The sequence below is a fragment of the Euprymna scolopes genome, chromosome 19 (genome assembly GCF_053919585.1).
Source record: "Euprymna scolopes isolate OS-2025 chromosome 19, ASM5391958v1, whole genome shotgun sequence".
Classification (NCBI taxonomy): Eukaryota; Metazoa; Mollusca; class Cephalopoda; order Sepiida; family Sepiolidae; genus Euprymna; species Euprymna scolopes.
The window spans coordinates 116,642,925-116,667,296 of NC_136500.1; the positions used below are offsets into that span (position 1 = coordinate 116,642,925).

Here is a 24,372-nt window from a genome sequence, read left to right on the forward strand (position 1 = left end):
TTCTCGATCAGTGTTTTGGATAAGTATCTAAAATTTAGAAAAAAATTATTCATTCTGACGGTCAACTGGGCTGAATTTCATTGGTGGGGACGGAGGGTAGTGGGGTCAGTACTAATTTTGAAAGAAAATGTTGACTAATTCTATAATGAATCTAATACATAAAGGAGTTGTTGGTGTCCAGTTAGAAGGAATAGATTGAGTGAAACAGTTTTGGTGAAAATGGGAGAGGGGGGGGGGAGAGTTAGAGCTAAAAGTTTTGATAGAAATGTTATATTTTTTTGCCCTGGGCAATAATGGGTAGCCTTGTTAGTTTATAATACATATTTATTTTGTAATTTCAGCTCCAGAAGTTCTTGGCCCAGAGAAATATGATACTTCTTGTGATTTGTGGTCTTTAGGAGTTATCATGTACATATTGTGAGTTAATTTTTTTGTATCTTTTTTATTAAATGTCTCGCTTTTCCTCTCTATCTCCATTCCGTTTGTATTTTCTTCATCACGACAGCATGTGTAGAACAAGCACATAAATTAGTTGAGGTTGCGTACTTCCGCCTGACAACATAAGGATTGCCTAAAGCCCTGTCTAAGTTTTACTTCATATTGTATGAAATACTAGCAGGCCACCGGGCATTGCCCGGTCGAAAAATGCGCTTAAATATTTTGATTAATCCAGATTACATATTATATTATAGAAATGATTTTAAAAAGTTAAAACAAAAAAGAAAATCAAAAAAACTTGTGCGCCACCACAGAGAATTGAAACCAAAATGTTTACCTAACGATTTACTTTTGACATTAATGCCTGAACTATGAAGACATGTTTGCTGCAAGGCTAAAAATAAAAACATGAAGCAGTGGTTGTTACGTTACGCATGCATATTCGTAATGGCATTGTTTGACCATCACCTGGAAAATTCCATTTTTTAAAATTTTCACACTTTTTCACCGATTTTCCTGGCTAAAACCCAAATATAAAGTTTTACATGGTTTGGAATAACCTATATATTAACTTTCATGTCTGTAGACCAAAGCTGACAGAAGTTTGGGAAGTAAGTTTTTATATATATATATATATATATATATATATATATAAAAAGAGAGAGAGTTTACTATGATCTTTTTACGCAAATATAAATCATGTAGAATATCTGCATGAATATAGTTACACATAAGTTAACTAAAGATGATCATCGTATAAGAAAACTGAAAAAAAAAAAAACTTAATTAAAATGAATGTTTAAAACAATATGCAAATTAGCTAGATCTTTTGCAGATGAATGCAATTCCACGAGTCATATATAATAAAGTTGTATTTTCTTTTTAAATAAATAAAAGGGGTTTTAATATGAATATCAAACAAAACCCCCAAATTTATTGGAATATAGATTCCTGAACATGTTAACAAAAAAAATTAATCATCTGATAAGGCTGAACATTTTCATGAAGGCTTTTATTTTGAACATTAAATTTCACCTTTTGATCAAACCTCATTGGCTACAATATAGACCAAGTAATGAGACTACAATAAACAGAACCAAAGTTATTGCCAGACGTGTGCCTTTTACTGTGATCTAGATATTCCAAAATTAATTTGTTTGTACCTTATGGATTGTCATCATTTCTGTTGACATCTGTTCATCATTTTTGACACAAGTCGGTGGATAGCAGCATCTCTATATAGTTGTAGCAATAGCCATCATCGCAATGGTGTTTTTAAAAACAGGTATAGATCCGTTTGCTATCCTCTATACTTATGTTAACAGCTGTTTTCCTCTCTTTCCCAATCTATGTAATAATGGATCAACATAAAAAGCCAACAATATTGTTGCTCAACAATTTATGTTGCGAGTTGATTTATTCTTTACAGCATTACATTAAATTTGTGCGAACCTTTTGTTTGTGGTTTTCTTGAAGGAGGAACCATGTACTGGTTGCCAACATTGCTAAGTGAAAGTTGTATTATGGAGCTTCTCTCTGATAGATTCATGTGTAGCAGTTGATGGGCAAAAATCAGAAACTCACAGTATTAATGCTGGAGTCCCTCAGTGGTCCATCCTGGGCCCAACTCTCTTCCTGATCTACATTAATGATCTTCCAAATCACATCCTTACATCATTCGTAGACATTTATGCTGATCACACTACCATCTATGGTAGCACATCTAAGACCGTAAACGACAAAGTTCTCTCCGATTCTCTCTCCTCTGATCTTGAGCAAGTGGTACAATGGGGAGAGAGGTGGCTGGTTACTTTTAATGCATCTAAAACCAAGCTTTTATCTTTACATCATCAACACTCTGATCCCCATCGTGCATCAATTGAAATAAATGGCTCTCGTCTTGGGGCTACTTCATGTTTTGACAAGCTTCTATGCTTGACCTTTACTCCTGATCTGAAATGGAACACGTACATCAAATCTGTTGCCAAGACCGCTGGAAAAATGGTGGGATCCTTCTATCGATCCAGAAGATATTTCATTGCTGATGCAATTCTCTATCTATATAAGAGCCAAGTATGTCCAAGGATGGAGTACTGTTGCCACATCTGGGCAGGAGCTGCTAGAAAGGACTTGTCCTGCCTTGATAGAGTTCAAAATAGACTTCGTAGCCTCGTAGGAGATGTCCTTTTCTCTTCCCTGCAACCTCTATCTCACAGAAGAGATATTGAGAGTTTGTCTCTGCTTTATCGTTATTTTCATGGCAAGCGCTCGACTGAGCTTCAATCTATGCCCCCCCCCCCTCGCCAAACTTTCACAAGAAACACTCGTCTAGCTGAAAACACTATCAATGATTCCCCCCACTCTTTATCTGTGCTTAAACCTTAACATAGATTCCATGAGTAAAGCTTTTTCTTAGAAGTGCATGCCTGTGGAATTGTCTTCCATTTTCCTGCTTTCCAGCTGACTACAATCTGATTGTCTTCAAGTCCAACGTAAACAAGTTCTTGATGAGCCGTTCCATATAAGTTAACAAATTTACCGAATTTCCATTATTAATTGTCCAATTGACTACTGTACACCTTTAACCCTTATCCTCGAGTGGTCTCCAGGCCTTGATAAGTAGTGATGTTAAAAAAAAATAAAAAGAACTGACTGGATTTGATTTTGTCACATCGAGGTCATCAGATCATACCATTAACCATTTGATCACCATTAGCTTCTTTATGTCAACCTTTCCTCACCCACTCCTCAGATTGGTGAACAAACAAATACTTTGAATCCAGTCAGCTCATAGGCCAGATGCGACAGCGTGTGGCCTTCCTTTCGACAAACTGCCGACTCCATAGTTTACTACCTCCATCTCTTCATTCTCGTTGGCCGTGTCATCATTTTTCGTTCACACTGGTCGCTGCCAACGGAATGCATGCAAGTCACAAAGGGGAAGTAAAATAAGTCGTGGAACAAGAAAGGAAAAACAATGCCAATGTTTCACTTATATGTGTCTTCTCCCCGTTCTATCAATGTTACGTTCGTCTGTTAGTCGCAATTTGTCTCTCTCTGTTTTGCAGTCAGCTCTAAAAACTGTCCATATGTGTCGCTATCAGCTCCCATCCGTCGCAACCGGTAGCTCGATGTCAACTGTCTTCTCTGCATCGGTATCTGAAGTCGCCCACCCTCAGCCACCTGGAAGCTACCTTTCCCTTGTAGTTTGTAGGCTTGTATTGTCAAATCTAAAATGTATTGTCAAATCTAAAAGGCTAAAAATACCTGCAGATTCATTGTTTGTTACTTCCTATTTCATTGTACATTTGTATGACGTTTCCTTATCTATTGTTTCTCCCTTAGCACTTAGTGATTCATGGGTCACCTTCATAGTATCACACATATAAGCAGATCTTTCTCTCTTCTTTTTTTTAAATTCCTATCTGTGATATCCTATCCTGACACCTAACATCTAACTTTGAATGAAATTTTCCATTTTCTGCTAACCCTTTCCACATCAAGGCATAACTATACATCATTGAACTTATTGCCAAAAGATATTTTTTATGGCAATCGCAATGGCATGAAGCCATTTGATGTAAAAAGATAACAAGAATGAAAATTATACTTACAAAGACAGGAGATGCCTATTAGACTTTTTCCTGAAAAGACCAACGCTGTAAGTAGGAGGAAAACAGTCAGCAAGAAGAGTTACACAAAGTTGCAGTTTTTAGAAAAATCTACTGGAATAGGAAACCATATCAAAATGGATTGATGGAGATTACTAGATTAGCAAACTGGAACGAATTAATAAGAGAATGGATCAAACTATTCTGAAGAACACGTGCCATAATAGTATTTATAGAAAAGACCAACAACTTCACAGCTGTGAAGGAGTTAAGAGAAGAAAGGTCTAAAGTGTGGCCAGAACAGAATACCCCGTGAGCATTACTTTCTATAATTTTTCTAGGATCTCTATCAACATACTTGATGATGCCTCGTATGACAATGAATGTGCCCTCCCCTCTTTATTGCAATTTTCTGTTTCATAATTTTACTAGTCTGGGTGCCCGGCATTGCCTGGGTGTTTGTAGGTGTGTGTTGAGCATAAAAAAAAATATAGTTGTAGTAGCCAGGCAGGCAGGCTTGGACCCATGACACGAAGGCAGAAAAGAAAGTAGAGGTGTGTTTAAGGGTGTTGGTTGAGCAAAAAAATAAATCAAAAATTGTCGATTTCGGGGTGAAAAAATGAACGTTTTTGGCCAATTTTTCAATGGAGCTTCACAATATGATACCGAGTTTGTGAATTTTCGTCGTGTCTGTCGAAAGTTTTTAGCGGACACACAAACACACATACATACATACAAACATACATACACACATTTTCGCTTTTATATATATATAGATTATCTTTGACTGTTCATAAATAGAAAAAAGCAGATGGTAGATACTGTATAAAATCAGTGGTAATATTGTTCATCGTCATGGGTTAAACAAGACACAGTGAGATGAGAGTAATACAGAATCTTAGTGACTTGGTGAGTAAACTGCAAATTATGGCTAATTAGAACGGACATTAAACATTTTTTTATTTTTTTCAAACATAACTCAATCTTCAAAGTGAGGAATGTTTTATGTGATTAAGATATTTAGGAAAGAAACCCTACGGAAACAAATTCTGTTTTAGTATAAAAATAGATAAAGATAAGCCACATTTATTGTTATACTTTACTGAAACTTCATGGGTTTATACAGTTATCATTCGATTTGAATCTGTATTGAAAAATGTTGAGAACATCATCTCTTCAATTTAAATGTTTTTCCAGTCAGAAATGAATTTATGAAAAAACTTGATTGTCTTGGTATGTTTTAGATAGATCTTTAGAACAAGCTCAGAATATTTGGGCCCCAAAATTACTGTCCATTCTACAACACCCATCAAAATTAAATGGGAAGCCAATTGTATTAACTTTGGAATTTCTCTTGATCAGCACTGTCTTCACAACTAACAGTGCACACCTCATCTGTCAGTCCACTCTTAAACTCTCGATGAAAAATGTGTAAATCTTTTTCTTTGCCTATAACTACAATCATGTAAATTATTTTTCACCCAATTTTAACCATTTGAAGCCAATGTTTTTAATGGTTCATTGAAATATTTTGACAATAGTTTTAGTTAAAGAAACTCAATTATTATGAACCCAACATGGGTCGGGTATTCTAACTAGTCTTTATATCTGCCAATTTTTCTCATTGACTGCATTAACTTTGTTCAATTAATAAAATCCAATTTTTTTTTTTTTTGTCAGATTGTGTGGGTACCCACCATTTTACAGTAACCATGGCTTTGCGATATCTCCAGGAATGAAGAGGAGAATCCGAAAGGGTGAATATGAATTTCCAAGTCCGGAGTGGAATCAAATTTCCAAAGAAGGTAACGATTATTTGCTAGTTTCCTAATATTTTAATTAGGAAATCAGGGAATGAATGCAGTTTAAAGCTGAATGTTAATGGATTCCTACATTTTATGCAAATGTAATATTTGAACATTTCCTCGATTTCTGAAAAGGAACATTCTGGATTAGGAAAAAATAAACATTACCTCAGTCGAGAAGGATTTTTCCTTTATTGATAGAGGACAAAAAAGATAAAGTACAGCGTTAGAATAGACGCTACACCATTTTTTCAGCCAAAAGATCTAACGTTATTAAGAAGCACCAAATATTGTAACAATTATTTTCTATAGTTAGACTAATCAATTGTCACTTTTTGGGCATCCTGCTTTCCACTGAAAGTTAGTTTATGGGGAATACAAATTCACATACAGTCAACAATAGCATGTGTATCCTTGCTAGGAGTTAACATACAGCGCATAGTATTTTCAAATGGTCACCCGTTTTGTATATGTTAGACTCGATATTGTTTAGAGCATATTTTCTAGTTATCTCCCTTTAATCAATTGATAATTATCTCCCTTGAGCTTATGGCTTGTTAGTGATTGCCTCCCTTAGATGTTTTAATCTCATTTGGGAGCGATGGATTATATAATTTCTAGTCCTTGCATTTTGTGCATATGAAAACTATCAGGTGGAAAAATATAGACTTTATGGATATAACCCAAAGTGATTTTCCAAATTCTCTTTATATCATCTGTTTTGTCGCTTTTAATTTTCGTGTACATTAAAATGCTCAACCACCCACCTTCTCTACCATCTTACGTTTTTTACCTTAATTTTTTTTTCTGCCTTCTCTACATTCCAACCTTACCCGTTAGTCAAACTCTATCCAAACATGATCTTTCGTTTGACCTTAAACTATTTTCAGTTATCAGTTTTGGAGCTGAACACATTAAGTTTTAAAATTTTTATTACATTTTCACCCCAAACAAGGCACGTTGCCACTTTGATGTAGGGGGCTACTATCAGGGACATAAGCTACAGGGTTACTATGTAGGGAGTTTGGCAGCAAGGTGTCGGTTCACATTACACTTGAACTTCTGCATGTCAGTACAGTTGGGGAAGTAGGGACCAGAAGGGAATTCCAAAGTCTAGCGGTTTTGGGGAAGAAACTACTAGAAGGCTCTCTTACATCTAGGGATCTCTACTGTGAAGAGGTGGGATTTAGCTGTTTGTTGGGTTTGTCGGGGGTATTTACGTCGAGGGCGTACAAGTGCTTGTAGTTCGTCAGAGCATTCAATGTTAAAGTACTTGTAGAAAAGGCAGAGGGATGCTACATTTCGTCGATGGGACAGAGGCTGAAGCTTAGATGACAGTTCAGGACCTATCAGGTTGGCGACTCTCTTTTGAACCTTGTCTAGGAGCGAGAGACTAGTAGCAGATGCACCAGCCCAAATATGACAACAATACTCCATACATGGGCGAATGGTGGCCTTATAGAGGTACAGGATACTTTTGAGCATTAGTAGCTTTCTAGCATGGTAGAGAGAACCTACCTACTTTGCAGCGGGCCTGGCAATACTCTCAATGTAGTTGTTCCAACTCATGTTTCCTGTGAATGTTAGGCCAAGGAGTTTAAAAGATGTACTTTCAGATAAAGAGTCTTTGGCCATTGGTGGTAGCGAAGGTTTCTTGTAATTATTGAAGGACACAAGTTTAGTCTTGGCAACATTGAATGTGACCATCCATTTTTGTCTCCATTCCACTACAGATCGGAGGTCATCCTCTAGTGTTTCTGCCATTTCTTTAGATATATGTTCATTTGTTTTCCTGTCATGTCTGTTATGGAGCGTGGTGTCGTCAGCATACATACCCATCTCACAGACAATTTTGTCAGCGAGGTCATTTATGAATATTAGGAATAATGGAGGTCCAAGTATAGACCCTTTAGGCACTCCCGCAGTTATATCCTATTGTTTAGAGGCATGACTGTCGAGGACAACCTGGATTTTTCTCTTATCTAAGAAGGATTTAATTATGTTAAGCATTCTTCCAGTGATAGCATATGATCTGATTTTCCTGAGAAGACCTTCATGCCATACACTGACAAAAGCCTTAGATATATCTAGAGCTTACCGCTCTACCCACCCCTGCTTTGTCCAGTAAATGGTATATACGTTCGGAGATTATAGTTAGGATGTCTGCTGTGGAACGGGCCTGCCGAAATCCATATTGTCGGTCAGTCAAAAGTTTAGTATCTGTAAGGTGATGGACTAGAGCTTGGTTAATTATGGACTCAAATATTTTGGCAAAAGCTGGGAGGAGGCTAATGAGGCAATAATTTACTGGGTCAGTTATTTCGCCAAAATTCTTGAAAACTTGTATAACAAAAACAGTTTTCCAGCAGGCAGGAAAGCAAGATTCATTAAGGCATTTGTTGTAATGTTTGGAGAGAACTGGAGCTACCTCGGCAGAGCACTTTTTTAATAGCGCAGCCGGGATGATATCAGGTCCACATGCTTTTGAAATGTCAAGATTTTTTATGGTAGCATGCACCTGAGAAGGGGTGATTTTCAGATCATCTAGTGTGGCGTCTGTCCGCAAAGGAAAGTCAGGGAAGGGGTGGTTAGCAGGGTCCAGTGTGGAGTTGGAGGCAAACCGACTGGCAAGCATGTTAGCCTTCTCGGTTGCTGAGCAAACAACCTCATGATTGTTGGATAGTGGGGGGATTGTTGATTGCCCATTATTTACTACACTGTTGTAGATTTTTCAGAAACTTTGATGCGTTTTTTGGTTGTTTCAGTAAATTCTCTCTTAGCTGTCGTTATTTCTTTCTTACAGTTACTTCAGGCTTCTATATACTTCTGTCTGTTTGAACTGGACTTATGTCGGTTAAATCTGCAGTACGCATGATGCCTTTGCGCTATGGCAGCTGCACAAGTAGAAGTAAACCAGTTGGAGAGTGGGGCTTGCTATAAAATTTCTGCATGAGAGCATGTGCTTCAATTGGCGTTTTGAACCATTCAGTGGTCTCATTTGCACACTTTCCAGCAGCCAGTGAAGATATTTCCCCATGGGGCATCTCTGATGAGATTCCTGATGGCTTCCCAGTTAGCCTTTTTATAATATCTCATTATTTTGAGCAATGGCTGTTCAGTTTTGGCTCTAGAGTTTCGGGTGATTTCAACCATTATCACTGGGTGATTGGCGTTCCCAAGTGGACTGTGGGCATTCGTTACACAATCATTGGAAACTGTGGTCAGAAACAGATCTAGAAATGATGCGTGTTGTTCTTGCTGGTCTGGGAAACAGGTTGGAAACGTAATCATCTGTGATAGGGAATGAGATATAGAGAAGCTATGTGTTGTGCTACCAGCTGCGTCTGTGTAAGCAGAAAATCCAAAGCACTATTCAGTACTCCAGGTTCATTCTGTTATTGTCCCATTTATGAACTAAGTAGAATCTAGTGTTTGCAGACTATTTATTCACAAAATTGTAGCCTGCAAAACAAACTTGTAAATATTTGGAGATGCTAGAAATTTGAAATGTAACTTTTACAAAAATGACATAATTTTTACATAAGGAAAATGTGCTAAAACTAATCCAGATAATCAAACCAAACAGAAATTTACACTATGAATGAATATCTGCGGATATTAAGAATCTAAAACATGAAATTTTTTATCAAAATGATTAGCTTTGGCATTAAATAACCTGAAATGGATTAATGATTTGAAAACAAAATTGAATTATGACTGACCATTTGTTTGTGGAACAAAGTAAAAATTACAGACAGGCATGGTAAAAATTAAGACATTTCAAAGGATCAACGCATATGCAATTCTGAATTTTTCAGAGGAGATGTGAATGCTTGTGTTGTGTTGATTAATTGGACTATTATTCTCAGCTTGGGTGTTATTAGCACAACGTTTCGATCACTATAACCTGCAACCTTCTTCGGGTGTTAAAAACATGCTTTTTATTTTTAGCAGTTCATTAGGAGTTAGCACACAGGTTGTCATCAGACATTACTCACTGATAATAACCGATGGTATTTCCTGAACTCTCCACCTCTTTCAATAACCTCTGTAGAGGACTAATACTTTTAGACAATTTGTCAAATAATTATCATATGCCAATTTTACCTCTAGCAAATTGTTTGACCTTGTGTACACTTGACTTTCTTTATATAAAAATATTTTAATATTTTATTTAATTATAATATTTATTCTAGCATGATAAACACTTTTATCATTTTGATATATTGAATACAAAACTAATAATTTTGTCTTTCCTATACATTCATTTATAAATCGTCTAAATGTTGTTAGAGATATTTATTGTATTTACATGTTATTTTTTTCTCCGTTTCATTGCAATAGCATTTATTATTCAGAAAATTTTTGGCCATTAATGGCTGTTAAATACCATATGTAAAATCTTCATGTTCGAGCTATAATTAAAGTTTTTTTTTTTTTTGTATTAGTTTTCTCATCAATAGTTGGACATAAAAGATTTAGATGGGTAGCCCAACCTAGTTAAATAAAAATATAAAAAATTTTTTTATGAATGTACCTGTCACAGAATGGAAAATCATATTCCAAAAATCATGTAAATTAATCATTTTTTTTTTTTTTTTAAACTAAGAAAATCAAATTTTATGATTTTTAGCGATTTAATAATATAATATCGTAACTATTACAAGGCTGATTTTAACTTTTTTTCAGGAGAGGTTGTTATGGGGGAGGTAACCAATGAGGAATTTTAAACATGGTGGAACAAGACACATCTTGCATTCTCATACTTTTTTTTTTTTTACGGTTAAAAAAAAACGCTTGATCAGTCTTTTTTGTATTTTTTAATTAAATTGAACTCTGAACTTGTACAGAGATTTTTCTCAGTAATTATGAGATAAACAAATCTTAAAAAAATTTTTTTTTTTTTTTTTTTTTTTAGCCAAAGACCTCATCAAAGGATTATTAGAAACAAATCCTGACAAGAGATTTACCATTTCAGATGTAATGGCTAATCCTTGGGTGGGCGTAAGTATTGTGTTTTCATTTTAAGTTAAGTTGAAATACCAAACAAAAAAATTTGATTCCGGCTTCAGCAAAATTTGTGAACTCTTCACTCCAACTCCTGATGCTACCAGATCAGATTGTCTGAAGATATTGGCTTGACTTAAAATGCACCAAACATTGATATTGTTTTTTTTTTCTTTTCTCTTTACAAACCTCAATTATGTTCTGCAAAACCAAAAACAACAATTTTCCTATAAAAAACAGAACAACCAAACCAAACACCATGAATAAATATTTAAAGATATAAAGAACTTTAAGCATAAAAACATTTTGCAAAATTACTGGATTCAGCATTAAATAACCCGAAAAGTGTAGGTATGCCGTAAAACAACCAACCCAAACTAACTACTCTGGATTCTAAATGAGTTTAAAAATATGAGCTATTTTTTTTTTATTAATTTCGCTGAGTTATCTCCCTTCAGTCATTTCTATCGGTTTGAGAGAAATTAATATAAAAAAAAATAGTGGCAACATTTTTTTTTTTTCATCGGAGATATATTCAATAGTCAATATTAAACCAAAATAAGTTAAAACCATGTTATATAAAAAAATCTTTACTAAAAATTAACTTGTCAATCGTAGAATAAGAGTACTATTGAATAGTGTGTTGTATTTTCTTTTAGTTTTCAGCCATATTTGAAATTAAATTGTTGATCTTAAATTGTATTTTCTTTGTTTTGAAATAATAATTTTATTTCAACTTTGCTTTTCAAAAATCGTTAAATTTCAACTCTATTTAAAAGTTTTGTTGGCAAACACTACGATGGAATCATTATAAAATTACTTCAATTTTATCGGGAAAGCAGAACTAATGACTGCCATAAAATTAAAATAACTTTTTAAAAACTTAAAGCAAATTACAATATATTTCAAGACAATATCAATTATAGAAAAAAACTAGCTTACTGGTATCCCTGGCGTTCATTGGGAAAGTAAATTAACAATTATTTCTGATTCCAACCATGAAATATTGAATTTATTACTATTTATGGTTGTCCGGCACAATTTATATTTTTACTTTTTAAGCAAATTATTTATGCTTCTTCGACATAGGATTTCGGGGGTTGGATGTGGTGTGGGGGCAATGTTCTTGAAATCGAGGTTCATCTTGCATAAAATGTATATGTGATGATTCCCTATTCTAAAAGAATTCAAAAAGAATTTGTTCTGCCAAGCTTTTCAGAGTGTTGACATAATTGCCTGAGAAAAACAAAATGGAATCTCTTTTTAGGGAATAGGCTGATTCAGCAGAGGGTGCTAATCTACAAATTTATCACATTTATTAACTCTAAACAAAAGGTTGCATTTTTGTTTGTAATTTGCATTTAATAGTAAAGAAATGGGAGGAAAAGTGATATAAATAAATTAAAAAAAAAAATTTTACCAATCAGTCACTCAAGTTCATAACACATTGAAAGAAATCCTTCTTTCTCCCAAATATAAAACAAAAAGAAGCAGAGAAAAAAATTATCTCAGAATCACTGTAAGAAAGAGGGAGGGGAACGGATACAGTCCGATGAACCCATCCTTAGAATTACGAAGAAGTTCTAACTTGAAAAAAAAAACCTCAACAAAAAACATCTTCCATATTAGTTTGAGCACTGTTGTCAGGAGCCACAGATATGCCAATTGCAACCCCCGTACTTGTACAGTTTAATCAAGACATTAAAAAATGAAAATATCGAAAAAAACGTTATATTGTACGTATCCGTTTTGAACTGAAGATCTCCGAAAAAAAAATTTTCACTTAATTTGATTGAGTAGTTTTTTTTTTGTTTTTTTTTTTACTGCGGAAAAAACACGTTTTTATGAGAGCGCGTTGAAGGCAGACATCTTGGAGTTTTTTCTTAATTTTTGTTTGGAGTTTAGAACACGCCACGGGGAGATAACTCCAGTTAAAGAGCCGACACTCCCTCCCCATCTTTAATAATAGGTTTTCTTCTTAAAAATCGAACCTTTTGCTTGGTATCATAACAAATTGTTTTTTCGCTGTAAAAAAAAAAAAAAAAAACTACTTGATGAAATTAACCGGACTTAATATTGGTGGAAATAGTGTTAATAGAACAACCATGATGAGAATAAGTCAAGCTGTCACTCTAAATACACCTGAAACAATTTCAAAAAACATAATTGATTAAAGAAAACTGCATGCAATTAATCACTTTTTATATTTCAATAACATGAAGTCGACAAATGAAGTGCTACTTTGACAAAACCATGTGGTATCCTGCCAACAACATTGCCGACCCCACAGTTGTTTGTTGAGGTCTTAGTTTTCTCTTGTTGCAGCCATATTGTCTGTCTGTCTCTCACACTGGCGGCTTTCATGGAGGTGCATATAGGCTCACAAGTATATAAAGAATATAAAACAAAGTCTGACATATTCCGTTTATATTAGTTTGGCTGTGAGCACATACGACACCATCATGAGAAACTACCCTCTAAGCATTAAGGTCCGCATCCATATCTATAGTTTCGGCTGTGTGTGTCAATCGGTTGATCGATTCATTTTTCTCTATATCCTCTGAACCACTGTCTACCTTTGACTGTCTTCATCTCACAATTGTCCATAAATGGTGTCCCACTGGTAACGCGGCTTTAACTGGAGTCGACACTCGCAGACCGTTTCTAACGATACAACCCATTGCTTGTTGCAAATGCTTCTTACTGTTATAAGCTGATAACCACTCTCCAAAGTGTTAGCAAACCAACTCTAAATATATCTACATCCATTGTTCGGTGCTTTTATTAGCATCTTTGCCAAACCTTGATTAAACTGCCACCATGGTTCTTTTTTCTCTGCTTCGGTGAACAACTTCTTCTTCATTGTCTTTCCACCGACCCCATTTTTCAGACATTTGTTACTCCGATAAGTCTGTCCCCCTTTCGTTATAGTCTTTTTGTTTCTCCCACTGCCTAACACTTGATAATATCAGTAGATCGCAGTACATTAGACAAAAGTCACTATTTTTCAGTTGTTTGATGTAGATTGCATTCTGCTCTTTAATAACTATTTAGATATTCTGGTATGTAGCCTTGATCATACTAATTCATACAAAGCCAGAAAATGAAAAGTATAAACTTGAATAAGAAATTAATGAAATGAAGCGATAGAAATGAACAGTCATCTGAATAGATTGAATATTGTTGTCTTGACTGTGAAAAACATTCTGTGTGTTCTGAAATCCAATCTGATATTCTTTTATTCTGCAAACATGGAAAGTGTAGAACAAAAATATATGGCATAAACAGTCAGAACACATGGAAGAATTAAAATATAGTTTTAGAGAGCGTTTGTTATTTAGGTTGAAAATGTATAAATTACAGAGAAAATGAAAGTTTGATGGTGATATACTAAAAAAGTGAATCTAGTAAGACCAGTTCTAAAGAAATTGTAGACTGTGGGAGTATATGTCAATGCGAGAGTTAAAATGCCTTCAATCTCCTCTGTAAATGATTGTGTTGGGAGAAGTTGCTTAGCTGGAAATATGTAAGAAATTTTATAAGGAAACGAAACATTTTTTCAGAAGCAAGCATCAGGAATTGACTGAAGTTGTTTCTAGAATGGATTAGCATGTAAAGGTTTTAGTTTGTCAGTTATAATCATCAATGAAATAGGTGCAGATTTAACGTTATTATAAAGATGTGTGTGAAAGGGAGGAGATATTTCAGCAGTCTCTATACTACAATTGAACTGAATATGCTTTTTAGCTATTCAATCGATCGGAAAATGTTTTAAGAAACAAACATTTATTCATTAAATTATCGAGATTTTTTTTTTTTTTTCACTTATTGATTTGTTTCAATTAATTCGACACTGTTAAAATACTGACATCAAATGCCTGACATTTCCACACTTTTTCGGATGTTTTGTTCAACAATTGTAAATGCTGGCATCTTCAAAGCTCTTACTCCAATAGAATTTTATGAAACCTTTTTTGTACTCCCATTTTTTTTTTTTTTTTTTTTTTCATGCACTGTTGACATTGATGACTCTTTCGGAATCATTATGACCAAGTTTGAACTCTCACAAGAAAAGTAAATTAATTTTTTTTTGTGTCTTGGTTGTTAAGAAGGGCTTATATGCTTAAAAATTGTTTAAAAACATATCGGAAATTTATTGAAGAGCACATACCATGATGCATATAACATTTTGTATGAAACACTACAAAATTTGCATACGAAATCAAATCTTTAAAAATGAGCCGAATAATCTGATATTTAAAAAGTATTGTACACATCAACATCTGTGCTAAATATTCTTTATTCAATCGTATTATTATTCATCGGACTACTGTTCTCATCTTGAGTGTGATTTTCACAACGTTTCGGTCGATATAACCTCCGACCTTCTTCAGGTGTATCTTGTCGAACTCTGGAATGTTTCTGTTGAACTCTGGAATTTGGACGAAATTTTGAGCGGAACCCTTTATTTACTTCACAGGGGTAGCATGCTCTTGTTCCGTCAGCCATGACTGGATAGAGGTCCTAAGTAATTCGCAAATGTATGACCTCCATCTAGTCATGGCTGACGGAACAACGGCATGCTACCTCCGTGAAGTAAATAAAGGGTTCCGCTCAAAATTCCGTTCAAATTTCAGAGTTCGACAAGATACACCTGAAGAAGGTCGAAGGTTATATCGACCGAAACGTTGCGAAAATCACACTCAAGAAGAGAAAAGTAGTCCGATGAATAATAATACAAATAACTAATCCTCATCTCAAAAATTCAGAAACGTCATTCTTTATTCAATTGTCTGTATTTTTAAAATTTTTTTTTAAATCTATTTTTAGAGTGTTGTTACTGTACCGGACACGCCATTGTTATCCCTAAAAAACCTTTGGAAAGATGCGGTTGAATGGTATGATATGCAGGTAAAATATTCTTTGTTCTTTTTATGTTGATATTTTTTAAAGCAACAGATGACATAATCATGTGGATGCACCATTTCTCATTAGATCACCATAGTTAAGCAATGTTGAGCCTAGTCAGTACTAAAATGAGTGACCATTTGGGAATTGCAGGTATGTGTTCTCTGCTTATCCCAGCATTGTTTTCAACCGTCTTGAACATCTTGCAACTTAAGCATGTTTCAGGAAAGATGAGGTTGGAGATTGTACAACCCTTGCCTCATTATTACTAGGGTTATAACAAGAGAACATTCTTACCATTGCTTTGACTCTCAAGTATATATCTGACACAGTTAATCAATCGAGAACCACATCACTCTATCTAAAAACATAAGATATTAACTGATATATACTCGAGAGTCAAAATAATGAAAAGAATATGCTGTTATCATGGGCCTAATTATTACATATGCAGCTACCCTTACAAAGGGTATCCATTGTCTTTTGAGACTGAATGGAGGTGATGATGAAACAATGCTTTTTAAACAAAAAAAAAAGTTTTGATGAGAAAATGATTTAAATATTTTTAAAAGAAATGTTTTATATAATTAAAAAAAGCATTTTTTTTTTAAAATGCTGGATGTGTTAATTCTGATAGTTATTCTACACACACACACACACACACACACACACACACACACACACGTGTGTGTGTAGTGTAGAATAACTTTATTAGAATTAACACATCCAGCATTAAAAAAAATACTTTTTTTATTATATAAAACATAAAAAAATATAGATATGTGTATATATATATTATTATTATTATATCTATAATATAAAGCTGAATGTCTGTGTGTGTCTGGTCATGCATAGGCTCCTATATGACTATTTAAAAAAATAAAAACTGATTACATACAATGATAGACGTATCGAGGATTAGGAATGGATATGTTTGATCTGGCAGAACGGTGGTTCATAAAAATTGTGGGGTTCACACCTAGCCCCCAAAGTATGGAAAAAAAAAAATGGAAAAAAAAAAACGTTTACAAGGGTTTTTGATATAGATGTACATAAGAATACTTTAATAAGTATGTTTTAACTTAAATAGGGATGGTATAATAAAATTGTGGGGTCTGCGTTCGCGCCTGTACTCCATGGAAATATGGCACAAACTTTAACAAAGACTTTTCATATTTATTTGCGTAAGTATACTTTGATAATTATGTTTCAGTTTGAAGAAATATGGTATAATAAAATTATGGGGTGTTTGTTCATGCCTGACCTCCATAGAATGTAAATATGTCTCAAAGTTTAACAAGGTTTTTTAAAAGGGGTGAGGGTCCACAATAACACCTTAACTTTAATCTTAATTCACGTTAGCTTTTATTTATTTTTTTGAGTTGAATCATATTGTGTTGAATAAATTCACCTCATAAATTCATGTTCTTATTAAAGTGAAAACCAAAAAAAGTCGGAACTTTAGACAATTCTCGACACAAATTTTGCATAACTGTTTTTTCCTTCTCCACTTGCACGTGGCACTCTTTCGAAAATAGATAGATAAATAATAAAAAATAAGAACGTTACTTGTTATGGTGTCAAAAGAAGGAAAAAAATCCTGATTACGTGTCTTTTTAAAAACATTTACATAACCTTTTTATTTTTATTTATATATCTGTTTAAGCTTTTTTTGTCAGTGTACTAGAAGGAATTCAGTTGATTACAATCCTTTCTACGTGTTCCTTACATTACAATAGTATAACCCTGAATCCGATGGCACAATACTACACCGTTCAATACTGTAAAACTGAAACGAAGCTGTTCTGCTTGAAAAGGGCGCCATTTTCTTATTCATGTTTATATCGATTATTTGCTTTACAAAACTAAAGTAATTACGTGTTTACTTTTTTAATATCCCATTTTGCTGCTTCGGATTATTTTACTAAAGTAAAGCTTCATTATTTTTCAAAACTGTTTTTGTTTCTTTGTTTTTCGATATTTCGTCGATATTATTTAGTAAGAGTGTTTGGCACAAAAGCCAACAAACGACTACCCGAAAAAATAAATATACAAGAAATAAATGTTACCATAGTCAATAAAAGTTCAGTTCATTTTTTTTTTGTTTTGAAATAGTTTTTAATGCTCTTTACTTGAAATAATTTCAGCAAACCGAAATTAAAACGAAATTTGAGGCGATAACTACTTAAATTAATTTTTATATAAACTACACATGCCATAATCGAATATTCCTCAAGCACAAAATAACGGAAAACATTAAAATGTTTATAAATATTCCTTACGTTGATGGAACTCTCTAAAATTGTTAACACAGAATGCTCAGGTGCCCCTCCTTCAAATTGAAAATGTGGCTCTTCATTTCAAAGTTGCTGCCATTTTGATCTTTTTTTAAACCGATTTTGTGAATTAAAAAAAAAAATTTTTTTTTACAAACTACTTAAAAATACAAACCAATGAACTTTTCTACCATAGAAGTAACTTTTATTGACTATGGTAACATTTATTTCTTGTATATTTATATTATTATATATATAACATTTTCTCTTTGTAAAGAAACATCATTTTGTTGGTCACTCTTGGCTACGAATGGAAACAAAGTTGATATAAAAAAAATATATTTTCGTGAAAATTATCTTTACTTTCATCATATTTTGCTTTGGGTAAAATTTTTGAGTATCAAAACCTATCTCTTTACAACCCCCTCCTTTTCATGACCTATCATACTTTCATCAATCACAGTCCATTTTCTGTAGGCTGCTTTTGAACCCAGTCAACGACGGGTACTTCTGCTAGTTATTATATATACACACACACACACATATATATATATATATATATATATATACACATATACACACACACACATATATATATATATATATATATATATATATATATATATATATATATATATATATATATATATATATACAGTCAATCGATTAGGTGTGAATATCGATGACGAGGCTGTAAACCCCTCAGGATTGCTACAGATCCCATAGCAATATCAAGAGAGAACAGATAATCATTATGATACCACCAAAGTCGGTTATATCATCATTGTATCCCTGTGGAGGCTGGGCGAATGGGTTTCCCCTCAGGCTCTTCCCAAATAGGACTCCGAGGTGGGTGGGGAACAAAGATGACGAAAAAAGAAAAACAAAATATATGGCTTATTCCTCCCCAAAACCACCCAACCACCCAAAGAGAACCCACTCTGATGTCTCTGACATCAGTAGCTCTGAGGAAGAGACGATAAAACTAAGGAACTCAACATTCGTAGTAATAGAATCAATAGAGGAAACTCCTTTGAGCAAACTATCACCTTTTAAAATTGAAAGAAATCTTAAAACTTTAAAACCAAAGTGTATTAAAAAACAATTTAACGGCAGCCTACTAATAGAAACCCATAACGAAGAACAAACTAAAGAAATATTGAAACTAGAATTATTTGAAAACATCAAAGTCAAATGCTACAGACATCCAACCCTAAATACTTGCAAAGGAGTTGTGAAAAGCCACGAACTTGCACTTTGTCCCTTGGAGGAAATCAAGACAAACTTACAGAAACAGAATGTGTTAGATGTTCGTAGAGTCCAAATAAAAAAAAAACTGAGAAAATCGATACCAATACATATATGCTAACTTTTGATTCCCTCACCATACCCAAAGAAGTGAAAGTTGGATATATGAAAATAAATGTAGAAATTTATATTCCAAACCCCCTCCAATGCTTCAAGTGCCAGAAGTTTGGACACCATCAAGATCGGTGCACACGATTACCAGTGTGTGGAAGATGTGGAGAAAGCAGCCCACACATTGACTGTAGAAAAGATTTCAAGTGTGCCAACTGCCTTGGAAATCATGGCGCTGGCTCTAGATACTGTGAAATATGGAAAAGAGAAAAAGAAGTGACCGAACTAAAACATACAAAGAATATGTCCTACCCAGAGGCCAGGAAAATCATTGAAACTAAAACATATGCAGATGCAACTAAAAAAACTACTCCAATCAACAATCAAAATGGTCATATACATGTAACGGATACAACTGACAAGAAAATTGATGTCCTAAGCAAACTAATAAAGGAAATGAAAGAACTATTAGAAGAAATGAGGAAAATGAATAGTGCAATGTCTGCAACAAATCCAAGGATAATATTAAGTAAAGACACTACTGAACCACAAAAAGAAACAAAACCACAAACCATTTCTACAAAAACAACTGAATAACCATCAAACACATCACAAGCCAGAAAAGAATCAAAAATCTCCCCAGACAAAAAAAAAACAAAAAAACAAAAAAAAAAACAGGAAAAGAAAGATCCCGATCTATATCCCGAACAGGGACTCCGACAGAAAATAGATTTGAGGGATTGGAGACGATGGAAGTTGAACACAATTCCAAATGATGAACAAAATATTACAATGGAATATCAGAGGGATAAAAGCAAACCAAAATGAACTCACATTATTAATAACAAATATGAGCCCAGCACTTGTCTGTCTGCAGGAGACCTTTCTGAAAGAAAATAATACCATCAACATAAAACACTACACATCTTACAACTACATAAATAAAGATACGGACAGAGCTTCTGGAGGCACATCAATACTCGTGAAGAATGAAGTCCCTCAAAGACAAATAAATATAAACATAAACTTGCAAGTAATTGCAGTTTCAGTGACTCTACATAGAACTATAACACTTTGCTCAATCTACATCCCTCCAAAAGATAAATCAACGAAACTGAGATAACTCAATTAATAAAACAACTCCCTAAACCCTTTTTTCTACTAGGAGATCTCAACAGTCACAATGTAATATGGGGAAGTAAAGAAACAAATAAAAAAGGAAAGGAAATAGAAAACATAATAAATAAAAATAATCTATGCCTCCTTAATAATCAAAACTACACCTATATGTACCCAGCAACAGGTACTTTCACCGCCATCGACCTTACCTTATGTGATCCTTCCATATATATGGACTATGATTGGAAAGTACACAATGACACCTGTGGGAGTGATCATTTCCCAATCATCCTGGAAAGTCTAAGTACTAGTAATGAACAAAAAACACCCAAATGGAACCTACATAAAGCGGATTGGGAAGACTTCCAGGAACAGTACAAAAACCAATTAATTATCGAAAAGAAAGATGAACATGACCATTTGAACTACTTCATTAAAACACTCACAAACATAGCAAATAATACCATACCGAAAACAACCAAAACCAACAATCACAAAAACCTTGGTTCACAAAAGAATGCAGAAAAGCCATCAGAGCTCGACGCGCTGCCTTGAGAAAATTCGAAAAGTACCCAACAAGCGAAAATCTGGATTTCTTCAAAAACAACAGAGCAAAAGCCAGACGAATCATAAAGGAATCCAAAAGACAACATGGAGAAATTATATATCCAAAATTAATGTGAATACCAAGGCAAAAACAGTTTGGAACATGATGAGGAAAATAGAAGGAAAGTGTAGTAGTACACCAATATCCCACATCTCTAAAGACAACAAAATATACACCGATCAAAAAGACATTTCCAATAACCTGGCAGATAATTTATCAAAAATTTCATCATGTGACAGACAAACAGAGAAATTCAAAAAGATTAGAGAAAAGGAAGAGAAGAAGAAAATTCTATTTAAATCACAAAATACCGAAAAATGCAACCAACCTCTTACCTTGCCTGAATTAAAAGAATCGCTAACCAAATCCCATGACACAGCTACAGGGCCCGATGAAATTCCATATGAAATCCTCAAAAAACTTCCAGAAACCTCAATGAAATGCCTACTTGAAATTTTCAATATTATATGGTCCAGTGGAAACGTACCTGAGACCTGGAAAGAGGCCACAATAATACCAATCCCCAAATCTGAAAACTCAAACATCCAATCCCAATCAAGTAACGTCTCAGATCCATTGAATTTCAGGCCAATAGCTCTAACAAGCTGCATTTGTAAAACCATGGAAAGGGTTATAAACAAAAGACTAATCTGGTTCCTGGAAACAGAGAATCTTATTACAGAATTTCAAACAGGATTCAGGAAAAACCGAAGTTCAATAGACCACATAGTCAGACTTGAAACCTTCATCAGAGAAGCCTTTCTAAGGAAGGAACATTTAACAGCAGTGTTTTTTGACATGGAAAAAGCCTACGATACTGTGTGGAAGTACGGTGTTACAAGGGATCTGAAGGCGCTTGGACTAAAAGGCAGAATGCCAATTTTTATTGAAAATTTTTAAAAAAATAGACGGTTCAGAATAAAGGTTCGCACAGCTCTCTCGGACTTGAAAGAACAAGAGAATGGAGTACCTCAAGGGAGTATACTGTCAGTGACCCTGTTCAGTATCCGAATTAACAACATTGTAAAAAACCTTAACCCTGGGGTAGCTTGCTCCCTATATGTGGATGACTTCCTAATATGCTGTAGATCTAGATATATATCTATAATAGAAAGGAAGCTTCAATTGTGCTTAAACAAAGTAATGAGATGGACGGAAGAGAATGGATTTAGATTCTCCAAAAGAAAAACGAAATGCATGCATTTTTGCAAACTAAAGAACATGCATAATGATCCTGTCCAAACCATGGAAGGAACGCCCATACCCGTTACTGACCAGTACAAATTCTTAGGGATTTTATTTGACAAAAAGTTAACATTCATCCCACACATAAACTATCTGAAAAAAAAATATAACAAAGCTGTAAATCTTTTGAGAGTAATAGCACATACCGATTGGGGTACAGACAGGGAAACACTCCTTAAACTTTACAGAGCACTAGTCCGCTCAAAGCTAGACTACGGCTGTTTCATATATGGATCAACCCGAACATCATATATAAAAAGCCTAGACCTATTCACCATACTGGCCTAAGATTGGCCCTAGGAGCATACAGAACCTCCCCCGTGAACAGTCTATACACGGAAGCACATGAACCCCCACTAGATCTAAGGCGAGAAAAGTTAGCCCTTCAATATTTACTCAAACTGAAATCTTGCCCAAACAACCCTGCATACCAATGTACCTTCTATCCTAAATATGAAGAACTCTTCAACATGAGAGGAAAAACTATCAACACTTTCGGGCTCCGAATGAAGGAAAGCATTGAAGAATCGAAAATTCCAATCTCCAGCATTCACAACTTCATACTACCTAAAACACCCCCATGGACCATAAAACAAGTAGAAATAACTGAACCTAAACAAAAAGTCCAAATTTACCATAAACCCTATTGAATACCACAACGAACTTCAACATTTAAAATTATGATATTCAGACTACACCTTTATCTACACAGATGGGTCTAAAAGCAACAATCACACTGGATGTGCAGCAAAGTACCATAAAACTACAATGAAGAGAAATCTTCAAAATGAAGCATCTATATTCACTGCAGAGACTATAGCTATCGATCTAGCACTCAACATAATTTCAGAGGAAACCACCAAAAACTTCATCATTCTCACTGATTCTCTATCAGTCCTATTATCTATACAAAATCAAAAACAAGAAAATCCACTAACAACAAAATTAATAGAAAAAATCAATATCCTTTCAACCACTAAAAACATTATTCTTGTCTGGATCCCCAGCCATGTGGGGATCACAGGCAATGACAGGGCAGATACAGCTGCAAAAAAATCTTCTCACCTTCCAACTGACAATTTTAAGATTCCACATACTGATCTTAGACCCCAGATAAAAGCATACATACAGGAAAAATGGCAACTGCGGTGGAGTCAGCAAGAGGGCAGCAAATTATACTCAATCAAACCTAGACTTAAGGAACGATGTCCGGACATCAAGAGATCACGCCGAGAAGATGTGATACTGACTAGGCTACGCATAGGACACACCAACTTTACTCATTCTTATATACTAAATGGAGAATTGGCGCCAGAGTGCATCCCATGCCAGGAGACACTCACAGTAAAACATATCCTAGTTGGGTGTGATGACCTCGCCCCAACTAGAAAACTATATTATACAGAAAGCAATATGGAGGACCTTTTTGAAAAGGTCAACTCAACAAATATTCTAGCATACTAAAGGAAAGTAAATTTATACTAGAAAATTTAAGGAAATTTAAAGTCACCCAAATATACACATCCATGTATAAATACAACATTAAATTTCTTAGTTCGATTTTATAAAAAAAGGGAGGAAAGGCTGAAAAAGCCCCCCCTCCCAACAAAAAATAGTTAAAAAAAAAAAAAAAGGATACCGGCATTAAATGACCACATAGGTTGATATGCTGTAACACCAATCTATATATATATATATATATATATATATATATATATATATATATATATATATATAAACACACATCTATATATAAACATATAGATATGTGTGCATATATATATATATTATTTTATATATATATAGATATGTGTGCATATATATATATATTATTTTATATATATATAGATATGTGTGCATATATATATATATTATTTTATATATATATAGATATGTGTGTATATATATATATATTATTTTATATATATATAGATATGTGTGTATATATATATATATATATTATTTTATATATATATAGATATGTGTGTATATATATA

General features: G+C 34.1%; 1 protein-coding gene across 1 annotated transcript in view; it reads left to right on the forward strand.

Moving 5' to 3' along the window:
• LOC145239895 (MAP kinase-activated protein kinase 2-like) overlaps positions 1-24,372 on the forward strand; it is a 198,872-nt gene that overhangs the window by 151,770 nt on the left and 22,730 nt on the right. The window contains exons 7-10 of the mRNA XM_080103514.1: positions 342-417; positions 5,730-5,854; positions 10,773-10,858; positions 15,692-15,772. Coding sequence (XP_079959640.1) covers positions 342-417; positions 5,730-5,854; positions 10,773-10,858; positions 15,692-15,772 — 368 coding nt within the window. The remainder of the gene's footprint in view (positions 1-341; positions 418-5,729; positions 5,855-10,772; positions 10,859-15,691; positions 15,773-24,372) is intronic.